Source organism: Myxine glutinosa, chromosome 10, assembly GCF_964187855.1.
Source record: "Myxine glutinosa chromosome 10, kmMyxGlut1.1, whole genome shotgun sequence".
Taxonomy (NCBI): domain Eukaryota; kingdom Metazoa; phylum Chordata; class Myxini; order Myxiniformes; family Myxinidae; genus Myxine; species Myxine glutinosa.
Window position 1 is genome coordinate 19,472,363 of NC_136270.1, and position 19,512 is coordinate 19,491,874.

Sequence of the window (19,512 nt, forward strand, 5' to 3'; positions counted from 1 at the left end):
GTGAAATTGATGTTCTTGCTCTCAGGCTGGAAAGAAAGTAAGAAGGGTAATAGGGGAAGGTGCCAGTCACCTGATTTTTGAGCAGGTTTGTCTGCGCTACCATGTGGGCCTGGATTATGCCTTGGCACCACTGGGGGGCGGCTTTTTCGAGCAGTAACACGGGCTGCCAAAGAGGGGTAGGGAGGTAAGGTGGGTGGGGAATGATGGAGTGGGGGAGGGATGAGGGAGAGCTAGAGTGATGTATTGTGACAGGTGGAAATAAAATTGTAATAAATTATAAACTTTTAATGTGCCATCTTTTGGAACAGAAAGTTACGTCGGTCATCGATTGAGTGTGGAGTTAATAGTCCTTCCTCATGAGGACATACAATGACTAGGTTTTTAAAACTCAGAATTAAAACAAAAAGGAATTATTGGATTTAAACACCTTTTATAATGTCGATAAATGCTGTATTGTTATAACTAGAATGTTATCATGTTATTATATTTATTATTAATGCCATAGGAGAGTACCCACCCTACAGGCGATCTTGTTCCAAGCATGCAACAGGTTCCTCTGAAACATCCCTTTATTTTGGTGGTGTATAGGCAACAGAACGCTGCCTCCATCGCTCACAGAAATGAAAATAACCCGGGTTATGTACATAAGCCGAACGCATCTTTTCCCTTCATGTGCATACATAATACATCGTGGGTATATAGCTCGGATAATTCCAATTGCACCCATCCTCCCCCCAAAGGAATAAAATCCCAATGTGGGCGAAAAAACTTTTTTTTTTCAAAAGTCGATGGAATCAAACGAAACTTGCACAAGCACAACTTCAGAGTGCCTTCATTAATCCCTGGAAGTTTTAGCTTCCTATGTCAGGTCCTCTCGGATACGTACATACTCGGAGGATACATACAGACTTCCATCATTCATATATATATATATATATACAGTGGTACCTCGGCTTACGAGTTTAATCCGTTCCGTGACGGAGCTCGTAAGCCAAATCGCTCGTAAGTCAAAGCAAATTTTCCCATTCAAATGCATTGAAATGCTATTAATCCGTTCCAGCCTCAAAAAAAAAACACCAATTTTTTTTGTTAGGTGCTTTTAAATAACAAAAATGTACTTTATAAATAACAAATAATGTATAAACAAGCACGACCTCGTATATACTGTACATAATACAAGAGAATGTAAAGAAATAAACTGGTTTTATTAAGCAGAGGAGAAGAGCATGCCAGGTGAGGTGTGCGTGTTGTCGACTTGGCGAGGCAGTACGATCGTACTCCTTCTACGATATGTACGATTTTGAAGCAGAAGGAGTCCATAAAGGCTATAACGCCAGCCAAGGGCGTTACGATTATTTCAAAGCTCCGGACCTCTATCCATGAAGATATGGAGAAGTTGTTGTTTGTGTGGTTGAAGGAGAAGCAGCTCGCAGGAGATACCGTGACCGAGAGCATCATGTGTTTGAAAAGATTGAAACTCGGATATCGAGCACGGACCACGAGGTGTTTTTTCTTTTTTCTTAATCTCGGTTTCAGTGAACCTTTGCTCTGTGCTCACGTGTACTGTACCTGTACCTGTAATGGTACGTCAGAGGATGGCACCTGTTGTCATCATATTAAGTGCAAGATGTTCTGCATCGTAAGTTGGTACACCGTGGTCTTTCGGCGGTGTTTAAGCCGGCCGTCTTGGCTTCTGTCACCATTGGCATTGAGTCTTTCGATGTAGGTAGGTCGTTGTGTGCCGGTGCCTTGGCCGAATTCCTTCATTGCTGCATTGTTAGCTCACCTGGTTTTTTATACCACATCTTTGGTTATCGGACCAGCGAATGACGTCATCTCCTCCAAAGTATGGCTTATTCTCACTTGTCTTGGACGATCTTCTACTTCTAGCCTTCCACCGTGCATTTGGTGTCCACTGTACTTACTGTACAGTGCCTGGTAAAATTGATGTAATGGGTTTTTGACCGTCAACGCCATGAACCGTCATGAACCGTCATGAACCGTCAACCGCCATGAACCGCCATGAACCGTCAACGCCATGAACCGCTAACACTCAAAAGCCCATTTATCGCGCCTTATAAAGCAAAACGCAAACCGAAAGCCATGCCTCTCAAGCGAGGCGTGCTTCCGTGGTCACGTGATCCACAGGTGTAGCTCATTATACCCGCACGCGCGACACGCTTTGGCGGTCACGTGACCAGCCACTCTGGAGGCGGGAATCCCCGCCGATGACGTCACCGGCTGGAGCAAGGAGATTCCTCGCTCATGTATTTCGACGATTGCGTGTTTTATATCCAAGCAGAGATGCTTTCACGGCAAGATAACCGCGTGACCGGAACCGGAAGCCACAACCGGAAAATTCAAAAAAATAAATTTTTTGAGCTCGTACATCGGATCTCGGCTCGTATCCCAAAGCAACAAACCGCCCGAGCGACGGCTCGTATCCCGAAAAACTCGTACGTTGGGGCACTCGTAAGCCGAGGTACCACTGTTTATATATATATATATATATATATATATATATATATATATATATATATATATATATACACTACATGGCCAAAAGTATGTGGACACCCAAACATCACACCCGTACGTGCTCGTCGAATGTCCCATTGCAAAATCATGGGCATTAGTATGGAGTTGGTCCCCCCCTTTGCTGCTATAACAGCCTCCACTCTTCTGGGAAGGCTTTCCACTAGATGTTGGAACATTGATGTGGGGATTTGCTTCCATTCAGCCACAAGAGCTCTTTCACGAGCCTCGATTCAGTATTTAAAAAAAGAAGAAAAAAAAAAAAGAGTATTAGTGAGGTCGGGCACTGATGTTGGGCGATTCGGCCTGGCTCGCAGTCGGCGTTCTAATTCATCCTAAAGGTGTTTGATGGGGTTGAGGTGACGGCTCTGTGCAGACCAGTCAAGTTCTTCCACACCAATCTCGACAAACCATTTCTGGATGGACTTTGCTTTGTGCACGGGGGCATTGTCATGCTGAAACAGGAAAGGGCCTTCGCCAAACTGTTGCCACAAAGTTGGAAGCACACAATCGTCTAGAATGTCATTGTATGCTGAAGCATTAAGATTTCCCTTCATTGGAACTAAGGGGCCTAGCCCAAACCATGAAAAACAGCCCAAGACCATTATTCCTCCTCCACAAAACTTTACAGTTGGCACTATGCATTCGGGCAGGTAGGGTTCTCCTGGCATCCGCCAAGCCCAGATTCGTCCGTCAGACTGTCAGAAGGTGAAGCATGATTCATCACTCCAGAGAAAGCGTTTCCACTGCTTCAGAGTCCAATGGCGGCGAGCTTTCCACCACTCCAGCCAACACTTGGCATTGCACATGGTGATCTTAGGCTTGTGTGCAGCTGCTCGGCCATGGAAACCCATTTCATGAAGCTCCCGGCGAACAGATGTTGTGCTGACGTTGCTTCCAGAGGCAGTTTGGAACTCGGAAGTGAGTGTTGCAACCGAGGACAGACTATTTTTATGCGCTGCTACGCGCTTCAGCACTCGGAGGTCCTGTTCTGTGTGTTGTGTGGCCTACCACTTCGCGGCTAAGCTGTTGTTGCTCCTAGATGTTTCCACTTCACAATAACAGCACTTACAGTTGACCAGGGCAGCTATAGCATGGCAGAAATTTGATGAACTGAGTTGTTGGAAATGTGGCATCCTATGACAGTGCCACGTTGAAAGTCACTGAGCTCTTCAGTATGGCCCATTCTATGCCAATGTTAGTCTATGGAGATTGCATGGCTGTGTGCTTGATTATATTTACCTGTCAGCAATGGGTGTGGCTGAAACGGCCGAATCCACTAATTAGAAGCCCGCATATTTTTGGCCATGTAGTATATATATATATATATATATATATATACAATGACAGAATGAATGCATAAGTGCAGAAACTGGAAACAGTTATGACCGAGTGGTGTTGTGGGGGGGGGGGGGGGGGGTAGGGAAGCAGGAGCGGGAGGTGTGAGGAAGGGAGTGGGTGAAGTTGAAGGGGGAGATGGGAGACGGAGGTGAACAGAGAGGGAGGGGAAAGATATACTACATATACATCTTTTGGGGGGTGGGATGGCTTTGACAGCCCCCCCTCCCCCACGGGGGGTTGGAAGGGAAGTAGACAAAATTTATCCATGCAAAGAGTGCTTCATAACCTCAGTGTTGCAGAGGTAAAAAAGTAAATTGTAATACCCTCTGCCAGTCTGCCACCATCACCATGTGGCGCTACACGGTACACATTTACATCGAGAATTTACGCCCCCCACCTGGTCCCCCATACCCCCGAATGAGGCCGCGGCCACATTGCCTATTTTACCCCCCAGCCAAAGTTGTATTTGTATCCCGAGTAAAGTATATGTGTTTATAGCTGGAGTACCCGGCATTGCTCAAGCGAAAAAGAAACATTAACATATTTGAAATGAGGGCAAATATAATGGAAAAGCAATTGCATCAAAATCAGAATCCATCACAAATGTCAAATCATCATTTCACCTTTTTGTTGAATATCTGCTGGTGAATGTGCCGTTCATCACGTTTCTGAGTTAAGTATGATGACTTTCAGGAAGAAGAAGAAGCCTTACCACCAACTTTGTGCACTTCCAGAATTTTTTATTTTTATTTTTTTGTGTTCAAATGTCTGCGTTTTGTATTTATTTATCTGAATGTGTACTTGTAAAAAACCGTCATTCATCAAAAAGGATTAGGAACTATAGAGCGATTTTTTTTTAAATCCCAAAAAAGACATTTTTGTCCAAAATTATTCTTCTTTGTTTTGCCTAAAACACTCCCAGGCACTCACCGATGAACCTGTGAAAGTTTGACAAAGATCCGTTCAGCCATCTCAGAGAAAAATGGCGACATACAGACAGACACACAGACAGACAGACAGACACACAGATCAACGGCTCTCTTATATAGTCGACCAATTTTAAATAAAAATTTTGATTCATCTTTTTCTTCAAGTAGTGGATGATGTCAGTGATTAGGTAGCTCATGCTCCCTTTGAGTTATTTTTGATTAATCGATTTGTGTACATCTTACTGTATGAAAATGCGCCCTGGTGTTGGGCTAGCGGCTAGGGTGCCAGCTTAGGATTCCAAGGATCCTGAGTTCGAATCCCGGTCGATCGCTGAATTAACGCCAGGGGGGTTGACTCAGCCTGTCGTCCTTCCGAGGTCGGCTAATTGAGTTAGTGGGGCGGCTTAGCCCAAATATTCAAAAGAATTGTGCATTTTGTGATACAAGCACCAAATTTGGCACACTAGTAGACTATCATATTATGAAAAGATCTGGATATTGGGCCATCTCAGATTCAGAGATTTGATTTTTGCAAGATTTGCAGATTTTGCAAGCTGAGATTGCAACGCCAGGGACGGCCGACTCCTTCCTACGAGCTGCCCACGTCACCCGCACAAGAAGAGCTCATCAAATCACTGCAGCGGCACTGCACATCCTGCAACACCGTGCGTATGAACGCCACTGTATGACATATGCTGATGATGCAGAAGACCTGCCTGAGTTCGAAGACTGGTGTCACCAGAGAGGAGAAGACATTCCCAACTTTCAGTACTGGGCAACTGTGCTGGAACTAGAGATGTTGGTACTGGTCTACGTGCGTTCTCTGCGGCAGGCTTCATTCACGACGTACCTTGATGCCCTGACGGAACTGGTCCCATGGTTCCATGCCTTAGACCACACACACTATGCCAGGTGGGTCCCTGTTCACCTGAGGGACACGGTTGCACTCCCAATGAAGCACCCAGATGTAGCCAGAGAATTCAGGGCTGGCAACTTCACTGTACAGAAGACGAAGAAGGTGTTCTCTTCGATCCCAATCGAATCGAAATCTTGCAAAAATCAAATCTCTGAATCTGAGATGGCCCAATATCCAGATCTTTTCATAATATGATAGTCTACTAGTGTACCAAATTTGGTGCTTGTATCACAAAATGCACAACAGGTTTGCTATGCTGCTACACTAAGTACCAGTTCACTGGTAATTCCCTGCTTGTCGTAAAAAGGCTACAAAAAGGGTTGGCGTCAGGAAGGGCATCCGGCCGTAAAACATTGCTTCAAAAAGGGGACCAAAAAACAACAACAACCACGGTCCCCGAAAAGGCCAACCCCCGCTTTGCAGGGAAAAATGGCCTCTAAACGGTGGGTTTTTTTTTTACTGTATGAAAATGATGATCTGATGTACTAAGAGAGTGTTCAATCGAAGGAACTGCTTTAGATTTACCCAGAAATCGACGCTGTGGTTTTCATTTCTTTGTGGAGGAGCGACCAGCTGTAAACTCCCTGATGGGCACTTAGGCAGAAGAGCTACCAATCTTTTGTTTGCTACCAATCAATGACAGACAAGGCAACTGTTCCCATCCTAACTAAGATAAGGCACTGAGTTAGTAAAATGCACTGGACAATGTGATTATCAGTTTGGCAGACTTTGACAAAAAAAGATCAATAATTATCAGCACATGCTAGCACGAAGCGAAAACCTGGAGAGAAAAGTCAGGCTTAGGGAAAACAAGTCATCAATCAGGTTCCACCTAAAATGTTAATGTAAAACATTAGAATATCTGACTTCCACCTCTCCACATGCATACATTCCCCCTTAGTACTATCAACAGGTTCTGTTGTAGTTTCCCTTCTGCCCACTCTCGCTCCCACATACAATTTATGTAAATACTTTGCAGGATGCAGACACAAATGGCTCTGAATACTTGCCTGGAAATGAGCATATCCGACAGAAGTGATCACTACGAGACACCCCTGACCTACAATGCTACCGCAACCCTCTACCGCAACCCAACCCTGAGATCACCAATGGCAGAGGCTTAGCTGGGCCAGTCGCATCAATATCTTGGCTAGGAGAGCACGAGAGAGATCTGACGAGCAGGACTTGGCCAGGAGATGCCCAATTGATTGGAGAGTGTTAGCTCCATGAGCAGTTGGACACAGGAAGGGAGCAGGAGACAAGATGGGTAGAGAGAGGGAAGCACACAAGTACAACAGCAGAAAACAGGGACATCGGGAGATCTGTGGGAGGGAGAGCGCTTGGGGGGAGGAGGCATGGGAAGGGGCATGTGAGAGGTATAAAACACATGGACACTGCTTGGACTTCCAGGAAAGAAGTTGGCATTTCAAAAAAAAGTGGATCTGGGGTGAATTAACGGGGGTAGAAAAGATCAAGGTTTTGGATGGGGGAAGATAAGAGATGGTGGTGAACAGCTGTTTTTAAAGACCTGGAGGGAGGAGTGGGCTTGAAGAGAGTGAGGGAGTTTGTTCCAGAGATGGGAGAAAAGAGGTATGAAAGAGTGAAGGTGAGCAGAGAGTCTTCATGTTGGCAGTTTAACCAGAAGAGGGTTGCTGGAAGATCTTGTGCGACCTGTAGGAATATTTGGGGGACAGAGCCCAGAGAGAGCTGGGGGGGCAAGGGCAGAGAGGAGTCGGTAGAAGACAGAAAGGCCACCAACCTGCCCATGATGACAGAGAGAAAGGCCCTCAGAATAAGCTTCATCGCGGGAGATTCCAATGATTCTGAAAGCTTTGGTTTCAACAGCGTGAAGCCGAGCTAGGTGTGAGGCAGGAGCAGCGGCCCAGGGAGGAAAGCAGTATTCCATTGAGCTGCGGATGAAAGCCTTGAATGTGGTGAGGAGCTCAGGTGTGCCAAGGAAAGACTTCGCACGACGGAGGATGCCCAGTCGGCGACTGGCTTTGGAGGCCAGATTGGAAATGTGGTTTTCCCAGGAAAGATAATGGCAGATAGTGAGACCCAAAAGCTTGAGTGACAGAACTTCTTCAAGAGAATTGTTGAGAAAGTAGATGGGAGGGTTGTCCAGTCTGTCTTTTCAGAGAGACATAGTAAGAGTGTGAGATTTGTCAGGATTGAAAGACATGTTGCACTTGTTTGCCCAGTCTGTGATTTTGTCCAGGTCTTCAGAGAGTGAGGAGGCTGTAGACTGCCGATCTGAGGGATGAGGAATGGAGCGGCAGAGAGTGGAGTCATCAGCAAAGAGATAGAGAGGATTTTCCAGAGAGTCTGAGATATAATTGATGAAGACCAGAAAAAGCACATAGCCCAGAACACTGCCTTGGGGAAACTCCAGTAATATCTACAATGTGCCATTTATCTGCAATGTGCCATTTATCTGCAATGTATCTGTTTCCGACTCGTAAGTCCTCTGATCATGCTGCAGTAACTTGCAGTGCAGCGCCATCATGACCAGACGCGATGAAGTGCAACATATGGTTCCGGAACCTTTGTCATATTTACTAGAATAAATTATACTTAGGAAAATATATAAGAAAATAAGATAAGAAAGGAGGAAGTTTTACGCCATCAAGTGCACGGAATTCTACCGAAGCAGGATTGGAAATAGTGCTCAAAGACAACTCTATAGGACGATCTCGCACAACGGTTGGCTCTCTTCTTTCAGGAAAAGGTCTGCAACTCGATATGTTGCAGACATCCCCTGCTACTACAATTGATCCTATAATAAAAGAGCATATGTTCGTTTTGGAGTTTGAGCAAGTCTCCTCGTCCGATGTGATGAAGATAATCAAGCATTCCAAGGTCACGTCCTACGCTGTTGACCCACTACCTGCACGAGTGACCAAAAGGTGTTTCAGTGTACTTGAGACTGCAATAACAGATATCAAGAACCACCAACTCTTGTCGGCTGTGTTTCCATCAAACTAGTTTCGAGTAACATCAAACTACCGGTTCTGGAGAAACCTAGTCTTGAGCCTAATGTCATGACAAATTACCACCTGGTTTCCATTCTTCCTCTCTTGGGCAAGGTGACTTAACGAGATCTACCTCAACACCTGCTCTCGATTAACTGAATGACAACTGTCTTCTTGCAGAGTCACTGCTAGTGTATATGCTACAATGATCTCCAGTCCCTCGAAGGTCAACGTGAAGCCGTTCTCGAACTATTGGATGTACTGTCTACATTTGATACCACATGTACACCATTCACCTTTACTTACATGTTTGAGAATAGATTTGGAACGAGAGAGTTGATCAATTTTAAACTGGTACCTCAGGGATCTGTTGTAGCTCCGATTCGCTTTGGTGTACTACTCCTGTACAATATATTATACGATCACATGGGTTATCCTGTGCAATCTTCTTCTTCTTTTCTCATAAGAAGCACACAGCTGCAGGGTAGCGTCATTGGCTGAGGGTGTGGCTCTGTCGCTGATGCAGTGCCATCTGCTGGTTAGGGCTGGGATTAGGAATTTCGTCAGAGTGTCGACGATACCTCGCCTACTCTTCGCAAAGCACACCGTTGGATTTTTAACGGCCACGACGAATGCTGGCAGACGGGATTCCCGTTTAATATCCATCCGAGGGATGGCACACACATTGATGAATCAGCCAGCCTGTGGAACACCAGGATGACAGTAATAGCTGCGTCGGGATTCAAACCCAGGCTAGGCAGCTTAAAGGCCAGTGTATCCTGTCTAATGTATGCTGATGACACACAACTTTACATTAAAAATTAAGCTTGGTAACAGGGTTTTATTGTACACAGAGTCAAGGCTCATGGAAGAGCTATAAGACACAACGGATGAGGAAGCAACAGAACAAAAGAAACAGCGGAAAGAGAAGGGGGTTAATGCCAACAGCAGGGCCGAGGGACAAAATCGACGTATACTTGGACAACAAGGGATGTGGGTAAGGATGACGACGAGGGAAGAATGCAAAGGGTGAATCAGATGGATGAGCAACAACAAGACCCGCCCAGACCTACACGTGTAGGCCGGACTTTACCCGGGATACAAATTCGGAAAATCAACACAACAAGGTACGGTTTGGCACAGACAAATGGACGAAAACACGACCAGCAACACGGGAATGAAAAAAATCCCAGTTGAGAAACTGGAAAGTCGCATTTGCGAGATAAAAAGCTGTATTTTCGGTAATTACCTGACTTTGAATGATGATTACAACGAAGGTGCTTCGTGTATCATCAGGAAGCAGAGCGAGTGACGATACCTCTTACATATCTGCCGACAACGTTGTAGTGTAGCCGACGTCTACTGTCCGTGATCTCAGAGTAACGTTTGATTGTGATCTCATTACGCAAGCTCACATCACCATTATTTGTAGAAATGAGACATCTGCCCTTGTACGCAAACTAGGACAGATCCACAAGTGTCTGGACAAATGCAAAACTTAGCGCATGTGTTTGTCACTTCACTTTTTGATGATAATTGTAATTGCCTTCTTATCAATTTTCCAGCCAAATACATCTTGAAGTTACAAGAGATTCAAAATGCACCCGCCCGTATAGTATCTCTTAACTCTTAAACACAATCATATCACACCTGTCCTAAAGCATCCAAATATTGGCTCCCCAATCTATGAAGGCCTGCAGAATCTATGAAATATGCGAAATCTTATCTTCCCTCATCCAAAACCTTGATCTTTTCTACCCCTGTTTACTCACCCAAGATCAACTTTTTTGAAATACCGACTTATTTCCTGGAAGTCCGAGCAGTGTCCATGTGTTTTATACCTCTCCCACCCCCCCCCCCCCCCCCCCCCATTCCAACATCCTCACCCAAAGCCCTCACCCTCCACAAATCTCCTGATGTCCCTGCTCTCAATGTTGTACTATGACTACCCTCTCTCCCACTTCTCCCTGCGTCCCTCTTATGTTATGTTTTGAGTGTCCGTTTGTCTTTTTGTGATCAATGTTAGCTCTTACATCAGCCTCGATCTTGTATACAAAAAACAACACAAAAACAACCCAAGTCATGCAAACCTTTCTGGGGCTCTGCTAATGATTGAGTGATGCGGGGTTTAACACAAAGACCAGGGGCACAATCTCTGGACTGATAACAACATTTCTAACAAACAACTGGTGGAAACAGGGTTGACCCCCTCAGGAAACAGGGGTCTGCGCTCAACAGGATCCGCACTCTCCATGCAAGGACATCACACCACCTCCACAAATGGAATGTCAAAGACAGCCCGGCATGTGACCATGGTCACCTAGATCAGACTATTCATCACATTGTGAATGAGTGTCACCTCGGGATATTTGATGAAGGATTTCAGGCAATTCACCTCACAGCAGACAGTGTTGTGACCTGGCTGTCCAACTTAGACTGAGATCTGTTTTCAGTAATTTGTCATTCACAAGAAGATTGGCTCCCCATTGGACAAACAATTTAATCTAACATACTCCTAATAGTATTTAATTTAATTCATTGAATGATATGGCGCCTGTGGCAGCCTCATACCTGACTGATCTCTTAACTCCCTACTCCAGTAATATCTCTCCAGTCATCAAAGTAATATCTCTCCGCTATGAACACCAATATCTATACGAACAAAAACATATGCAGATTTGCGAATGAAGCTCCCAAGCTCTGGAACGCTCTTCCAGAATCAATTCAAATTCCCAATAGTTTTAACAATCGACGACGTCTCTTCGTGGTGGTTTTAACCCCCTCTTCCCCCGAATGCAAGTCGAGTGCCAAATCTTCCCCATTCTTCCCTGCTGCCTGGATTTGTTAGGGCAGCGCGGTCATTGTCAGAGTGCAGATCGGTCCCTTGTGTGTCTGTCTCCTGTCTCTTCTCTCTTCTCTTCTCTCTCCTCTCTCTCCTCTCTCTCCTCTCTCTCCTCTCTCTCCTCTCTCTCCTCTCTCTCCTCTCTCTCCTCTCTCTCCTCTCTCTCTCTCTCTCTCTCTCAGTTGTGGCCTTTACTTCGTGAAGGTGGGGGTACACCATCCTGGATGTGAGGGATATCTGGGTCGCTCCTGGGAGATCGATCGGCTGTCTCTATGACACGGGCTTGTTTGAGAGAACTGTCTGGGGCTATACAACACCAATCGACTTAAGACTCACTTATTCAGGACTGCATACTAACTACCCACTATCAAAATCTTGCGTACGCTTAATATTATGGATTTATGATTGTTTTTGTCATTTCTGTCGGGTTATAATTCTAAAAATTATAATAAAATTATAATTATATTATTTAATTATTATATTATAATTATAATTTATTATAATTATAATTATATTGTATAATTATTATATTATAATTATGATTATAATTATTATATTATAATTTATTATAATTTTTATTATAATTATAATATAATCATAATTATATATTATATTATAATTATATTATAATAAATCTGATTATAATTATAATTTGTTAAATTATACTTATAATTATTATAATATTATAATTATAATTATATTATGATATTAAATATTATAATTATAATTATTAAATCTGATTATAATTGTTGAAATTTAATCCTTTGATCACAAGTTCTGCATACCAATGTTTCGGAATTTCCCTTCATTTAAATCCACATCGTTTATATATTAGTTTTGGTTTTATAGTTTTACTGCAAGTCATTCTTAATGCATAAATTGTTTGTATTACCGAGTTATGGGACATTATAGTTCTGTGTAAGTAATTTAATTTTAATTGCACACTTAAAGACATTACTGTGTTTTGTATGTTCAATTCTTGTAAAGTGCATTGAGATTTCACATGGAAGTGTATACTAATGTGCAATAAAGAATATTGTTATTTATTTATATTTTATTTACAGTCAAAGCTGCTTGAACTGGTAAAGCATTGATGAAAACTTGAATTGAAGAAACAATGCAAATATTGGGCATAAAATGCAAATGTTATAACGCGGACGCCCAATTCCTTTAGCATAAGAAAATACACTGCAATAAGGTAAGGTCACGTGTCAATACCTCACACTGAGATTGGCTCATGCAATCCCACCAATAGGAGGGCCTCACATGAGCGCAATGGGTACAAAAGTACAGCCAGCCATGACTACAACCATTTCCAGTATTATTGTGGTGAATAGTGGGAGGAAAATACGATTTATGTTTATATAATAAAGAAAGCGATTTATGGTCTACAGTGTTCAAATATATAATTCCATTGAAATGAAATAAAGATTGTAAAAGTCGAATAAATAAAATAATTCTGGAACTTACCACTGTTTTACCACCATTGACGCAGTGTCTTTTACACCACCCTATCTAACACGTTACATTTACTTTTTGTGCCTGTTGTTTGTGTCCTTTACGACATCCTTAAAACAGTAAGTTTCCTGTTTGGAATGATTTTCAATCTTGTTTGACTGCCACAGGGAGACAGAATAAAAAATTATCTCACTCCTCTCCGCACATGTGCAATCGGGATGAATTCAGAGCCAAAGCACTGATAAACTACAGGATTGTTGTTCTGATTCATGTTCACAATATAACATTCAATTGAAGTTAAGTAATTCATAAATCATAAACTGATGTTTGTAGATGCACGGACAGACGTGAACTAATTGCTTAACCTCGGTTTTTGCTAATGAAAGTCAGTGGTGGCACCAATTTAGGGATCACTGCGCTGCATCTGCAGACAGCTGTGGACACTTTGGACATCAAGGGCAGCTGTCATCGTACCGACCACCTGGCCAGTCTGCTGCTCCTATGTGCATCAGACTTCACGTTGCATTTACTGCACCTGCAGCCAACGATGCTCATAGCAATAGGTAGTGGGAGAGGGATAGCACACACCTCTATCACTTTAATCACTTCTCTGCAGGTTTAAGCGATTCATCGAAAGCGACGACTCACACAATCCTCATCACCTTGACCAAGGGGCAGCAGAATCACTCAGTTTGTATCGTGCTCACCAGTGAGAGGTCTCATTACTCTGTGCTCGTGAGGAGAAAAGCAGGGCTAGTCATTCGGTTACGTACATACGTGTGGTGTACGTGTGGTGTCTCTGCATTAAAAAAAAAAATTTTTCTCGGCAACCGTTGGTCCAATTGACACGAAATTTTACCATAGGAGCACCTCTGCCTGTAAAAAAAATTTATTCATAATTATGATGTCATAGGTCACGTGGTATGGAAGCCATCTTGGAAACACGTTACATCTTTATATCTCCCAAACCGCTCAATGGAAAAAGGTGAAACAAGGCTCATTGTCAAGTACTCCCAATAGGGAACAAGATATGTTGATGATGATGTCATCGGTGCCTTCATGCCATCGGTGCCATGACATCATAATTCGACAAATATAACACTTGATCTGATCAGTATGAAAAAAAAAAATTCATCTGCAACTGTTCGTCTGATGGATACGAAATTTGTACCATAGGAGCGCCTCATCCTGTATGATTTTTAATGATAATTATGACGTCATAGGTCACGTTGTACAGGCGCCATCTTTGAAAAACCGAAACACGTTGCACCTCTATATCTCCAAAACCACTCCATGGAAAAAATTGAAATGTGGCTCATTGTAAAGAACTCCACACAGGGAATAGGTGTTGTTAACGATGACATCCTTGGTGCGGTAATTATGACGTCATAATGCGACAGGGACAACGCTTAGTCTGATCAGTTTGAAATTTCCTGAGCGTGATCTACGCAACAATTATATTCGAGGATATAAATTTATGATGTCATTGCTCACGTGGTCTGGCAGCCATATTGGATCAAAGAAAAAAAAATGTTCAAAAACAGAAGAGATGGCTCGCACCAAATTGACTACGCAGGGTACGAATAATGACGATCTCATTCTATGAATAGAATCCAGTTTGAACAATTGATGATATCAACTTACGTATCAACTTAACCCAACTTTTGAACAATTGATGATAACGGGTTAACACCAGAAATGTCAGCTTCTCCTTGCACCGGTTGGCATACCTCTATCAACATCCTGTTGAGTTCAGACATTGTTCTACCTGTCCACCGATGCAGATCGACAGGCTTTCACGATCAAGAATAGTTCTTCAGTCTACATTTATTTCTCATCTGCTTTGATCCCCAAGAGTCAAACTCGTCTAAAAACTGCCATTCTGGTGGCGTGACAGTATGAGTGCTACAGCACAAGGCAAGGCATTATTTGGACATAGACGTCGAGCTCATGGCTGTCCTGTATGCAAGTGGGTTCTGGATCATAATGTATTGCATAAAATGGTGCGTCGAATCGTGCATTGCAATGCCTGAAAGTAGTGTATATACAGCAATACAGCATACCATGCATTACAAAAACATCTGGTAATAAACACGACGCTATGTGGAACCCCCATTCCGGTTTGAACTGTGCTCGGTGTTCCAAATGCCATACTCGAGAAATATCGCAGGTTATTCCTTAATGCAGAGCAGAATCAAGGAAGAAATTTGTTTCGATAAGAAAAACAAAAATCATATTTAATAACCTATGGTGCAGGAAGACAAATATAGGTGGTAAATATTCACCAACGCACTGCACCCACTCAGTGCCACATCACGCTCAATCAACGCCATTGATTGCTGCGCCTACTTGATTGCAAGCAACACCTGCTCGCGCACAAATTACACCTCCAGCTTTCCCATTTTCTTTAGCAACATGGTATTCTATAATGTGGGATAAAGTGGACCAAAGTATGAGGGCAGCCACTGCTCATGTCTATGGCCCAAATTAAAACCATCCTTATTGTAGGGTCGAACGCAGGAACTAGTTTGGCTCAGGTTTTTCCAAGAACCGGCTGCCCAGGGTTGACATATACTTTAATAGGAAGACCTGGATGAATAATGACGATGGTGTGATAATGTCTGTCACTTTGTACTCCTTGATTGTCACCATTTCAGCACCACTTGATAAATGAATGCTTGTGTAAAGGATATCAGAACAATGCTCATTGATTTCCTGCAACTGCAGATTTGTGGATCATGATTGAAAGTTAACCAGAAAGCATCCGCTCTTCTAAATTGGAATGACATTCCTATTAGTTGGCTGTGGAATGATGTTGCTAGAAATTAATCCTTCCAGCTTCTCTCACCGTTTTGATAATTTCACCTTCACCATTGAAGAAGATCTTCCTATAGGTGTTCCTGTCCGGAAAAGACATCTGTTCAATTCGGAAGGGAAAAGCATCTCGTTTATCAAACAATTTGGTGTGAAATTTACTCTCATTTAATGTCAATTTGTGTTTATAAAAACAAAAGAGACCCAAGTGTGAGTTTGGTTTTTGTCCTCCGCCACTCCTACAGCTCACCACTGCATCTTTATCTTTCTTGTAAGTTCTGAAAACACTCGAGAATAAAAGGTTTGGCTTTTAAAACGACATAAGTGTGAGTTGAGATATTGACAAGTGCTATTCATAACGTGATGATGCATTTGAGAAAGAACATAAAAAGACGTAAACTGGGGTCTTACTGTACATACAAACGCAACACTAGTACTTGCCTTGTCAATAGGAATGATAAAATAGTGTTTGAAGCTTTTTCACACAATCACGTCTCCAGATTGTTTAAAATTACCTTCGGATTATTGGTTCAAACTTTCTTATGATTGATTGTTTCTCAAACTCCTCGAACCATAAAGATAACGTGAAACTATTTAATATTAGACAGGAGATTTTTTTCTGATGGGAGATGGATGATTTAACATTTTCCCAAACCCGTCTCTGTCTGTACCCACCGTACCTAGTCTAACCCAGCTGCTCCTGGACTCTATGTCCTTCTCTCATGACAAGGTGGAGAAGTCTCTATCAATCCTCGACTCTGATTCTGCAACTGGACAAGACGGCATCAGCGCACGGGTCCCAAAATGCTGCTCTGCCGCTTTTTCACACCCTCTCTCAATTCTCTTCACCATCTCTTTTGCTCAAGGTCATCTGCCATCTGCTTGGAAATCAGCCAACATTACCGCTTTGTGCAAAAATGTGCAAAAACAGATCCTCGCAACTACAGACCAATCAGCCTGCCCCCAATAATCAGCAAGGTCATGGAATCAATCATCTCTTCTGACATCAAATCCTTCCTTTTCTCCAATGGCTTGATCTCGGATCATCAATTTGGATTCAGACCAGGTCATTCTACTCTGGACATGCTGCTTCTGCTGTCTCAACAATGGATGGAGGTCCTCAATGCCAAACAGGAAATCAGAGCTGTCTCCCTTGACATATCACGTGCCTTCGATACGGTCTGGCACCCAGCTCTGCTCACCAAACTCTACTCCTATGGTATCCATGGAAATCTCCATGCATGGCTTGCGGACGTGCTCTCTGGTCGTAGTCAACGTGTAGCCCTGAATGGATTTCTCTCAACTCCCCTTCGTGTTCAGGCTGAAGTTCCCCTAGGCAGTGTTCTGGGCCCTGTGCTTTTTCTGGTGTTCATCAATGATCTCTCCAACTCTCTGGAAAATCCTCTCTATCTCTTTGCTGAAGACTCCACTCTCTGCCGCTCCATTCCTCATCCCTCAGATCGGCAGTCTGCAGCCTCCTCACTATCTAAAGACCTGGACAAAATCACAGACTGGTCAAACAAGTGGAACATGTCTTTCAATCCTGACAAATCTCACACTCTTACTATGTCTCTCTGAAAAGACCGACTGGACAACCCTCCCATCTACTTTCTCAACTATCCTCTTCAAGAAGTTCTGTCACGCAAGCTATTGGGTCTCACTATCTGCCATGATCTTTCCTGGGAAAACCACATTTCAAATCTGGCCTCCAAAGCCAGTCGCCGACTGGGCATCCTCCGTCATGCGAAGTCCTTCCTTGGCACACCTGAGCTCCTCACCACATACAAGGCTTTCATCCACAGCTTAATGGAATACTGCTCTCCCCTCTGGACTTGTGCTCCTGCCTCACACCTAGCTCGTCTTCACGCTGTTGAAACCAAAGCGTTCAGAATCATTGGAATCTCCCGCGATGAAGCTAACTCCAAGGGCCTTTCACTCACTCACTGCAGGCAGGTTGGTGGTCTTTCCGTCTTCTACCGACTCCTCTCTGGCCTTGCCCCCCCCCCCCCCCAGCTCTCTCTGGGCTCTGTCCCCCAAATATTCCTACAGGTCGCACAAGATCTGCCTGCAACCCTCTTATGGTTAAACTGCCAAAATCAAGACTCTCTGCTCACCTTCACTCCTTCATTCCTCTTTTCTCCCGCCTCTGGAACAAACTCCCTCACTCTCTTCAATCCCACTCCACCCTCCAGGTCTTTAAAACAGCTGTTCACCACCATCTCTTATCTTCCGCCATCCAAAACCTTGATCTTTTCTACCCCCGCTAATTTCACCCCAAATCCACTTTTTTGAAATACCAACTTCTGTCCTGGAAGTCCTTGGTGTCCTTGTGTTTTATACTTCTCCCCCACCCCCCCCCCCCCCCCCCACCTCCCTTCCCACACCTCCTCCCCCCAAGCCATATCCCTCCAGAACATCTACCTGCTCTCAAATGTTGTGTTTGTGTGCTTCCCTTTCTCTCCCCATCTTGTCTTCCGCTCCCTCTTTTTATATATTTTGTTTGTCTGGTTGATTTGTTTGTGAAATAAATGTTAGCTCTTTCACGAGCCTCGATTCGGTATACAAAACAAAAAAAAAAAGCAAAAAAAAAAAAACCCCAGCACTACGAGTATGCTCATAGTGGTAGAATCTGGTACACCCAGCACTACGAGTATGCTCATAATGGTAGAATCTGGTACACCCAGCACTACGAGTATGCTCATAGTGGTAGAATCTGGTACACCCAGCACTACGAGTATGCTCATAATGGTAGAATCCGGTACACCCAGCACTACGAGTATGCTCGTAGTGGTAGAATCTGGTACACCCAGCACTACGAGTATGCTCATGATGGTAGAATCTGGTACACCCAGCACTACGAGTATGCTCATAATGGTAGAATCTGGTACACCCAGCACTACGAGTATGCTCATAATGGTAGAATCTGGTACACCCAGCACTACGAGTATTCTCATAATGGTAGAATCTGGTACACCCAGCACTACGAGTATGCTCATAATGGTAGAATCTGGTACACCCAGCACTACGAGTATGCTCATAGTGGTAGAATCTGGTACACCCAGCACTACGAGTTTGCTCATAGTGGTAGAATCTGGTACACCCAGCACTATGAGCATGCTCATAATGGTAGAATCTGGTACACCCAGCACTACGAGTATGCTCATAATGGTAGAATGTGGTACACCCAGCACTACGAGTATGCTAGTAGTCGGCAGTCAACGTGTTGACGGCCTACAAATTATAAAAATGTAAAAAAAAATATATATATATTTTATACCACAAATTATATTTTGAAAAAAAAAATCCAAGCTTGTTTGTGATATGTACAGGATAAATAATATCTACCAAAGGCTTTTCGAAAGCCGAGTGAACTTTAATTTAACTTCAGAATATTCCATTACTTTTCATGACATCGACATTCCAACACTTGAGTATACGGTACTCCAAATAGGATCTCCATATATGTTCTTGTGTAAATGTTTCAGGTTCTCAACAAGGGCTGCTTTAAAACTGATTGATTCAGTACATCTATAAATGTGATGATTTTTTCTTAAGGAAGGTTTTTTAAAATTCGAGGCCAAATAAAACTTCAACGACATAGCTCGGTACATTAAATACATGAAATAGCACAACCCACATGAACAACAAGCATTCTGAGTATTGTGCTGCAATACATGTCCCCTACCGGCAGTCTGTCGTCCAGAA

The 19,512-nt window shown here is 43.4% G+C and overlaps 1 protein-coding gene across 2 annotated transcripts in view; it reads right to left on the minus strand.

Annotated features, from left to right (window-relative positions):
• Positions 1 to 19,512, minus strand: part of LOC137434386 (myc box-dependent-interacting protein 1) — a 123,957-nt gene that overhangs the window by 44,138 nt on the left and 60,307 nt on the right. For both annotated transcript variants that reach the window (XM_068127333.2, XM_068127332.2), the window contains exon 7: positions 71 to 163. In XM_068127333.2, the coding sequence (XP_067983434.1) occupies positions 71 to 163 (93 nt within the window). The remainder of the gene's footprint in view (positions 1 to 70; positions 164 to 19,512) is intronic.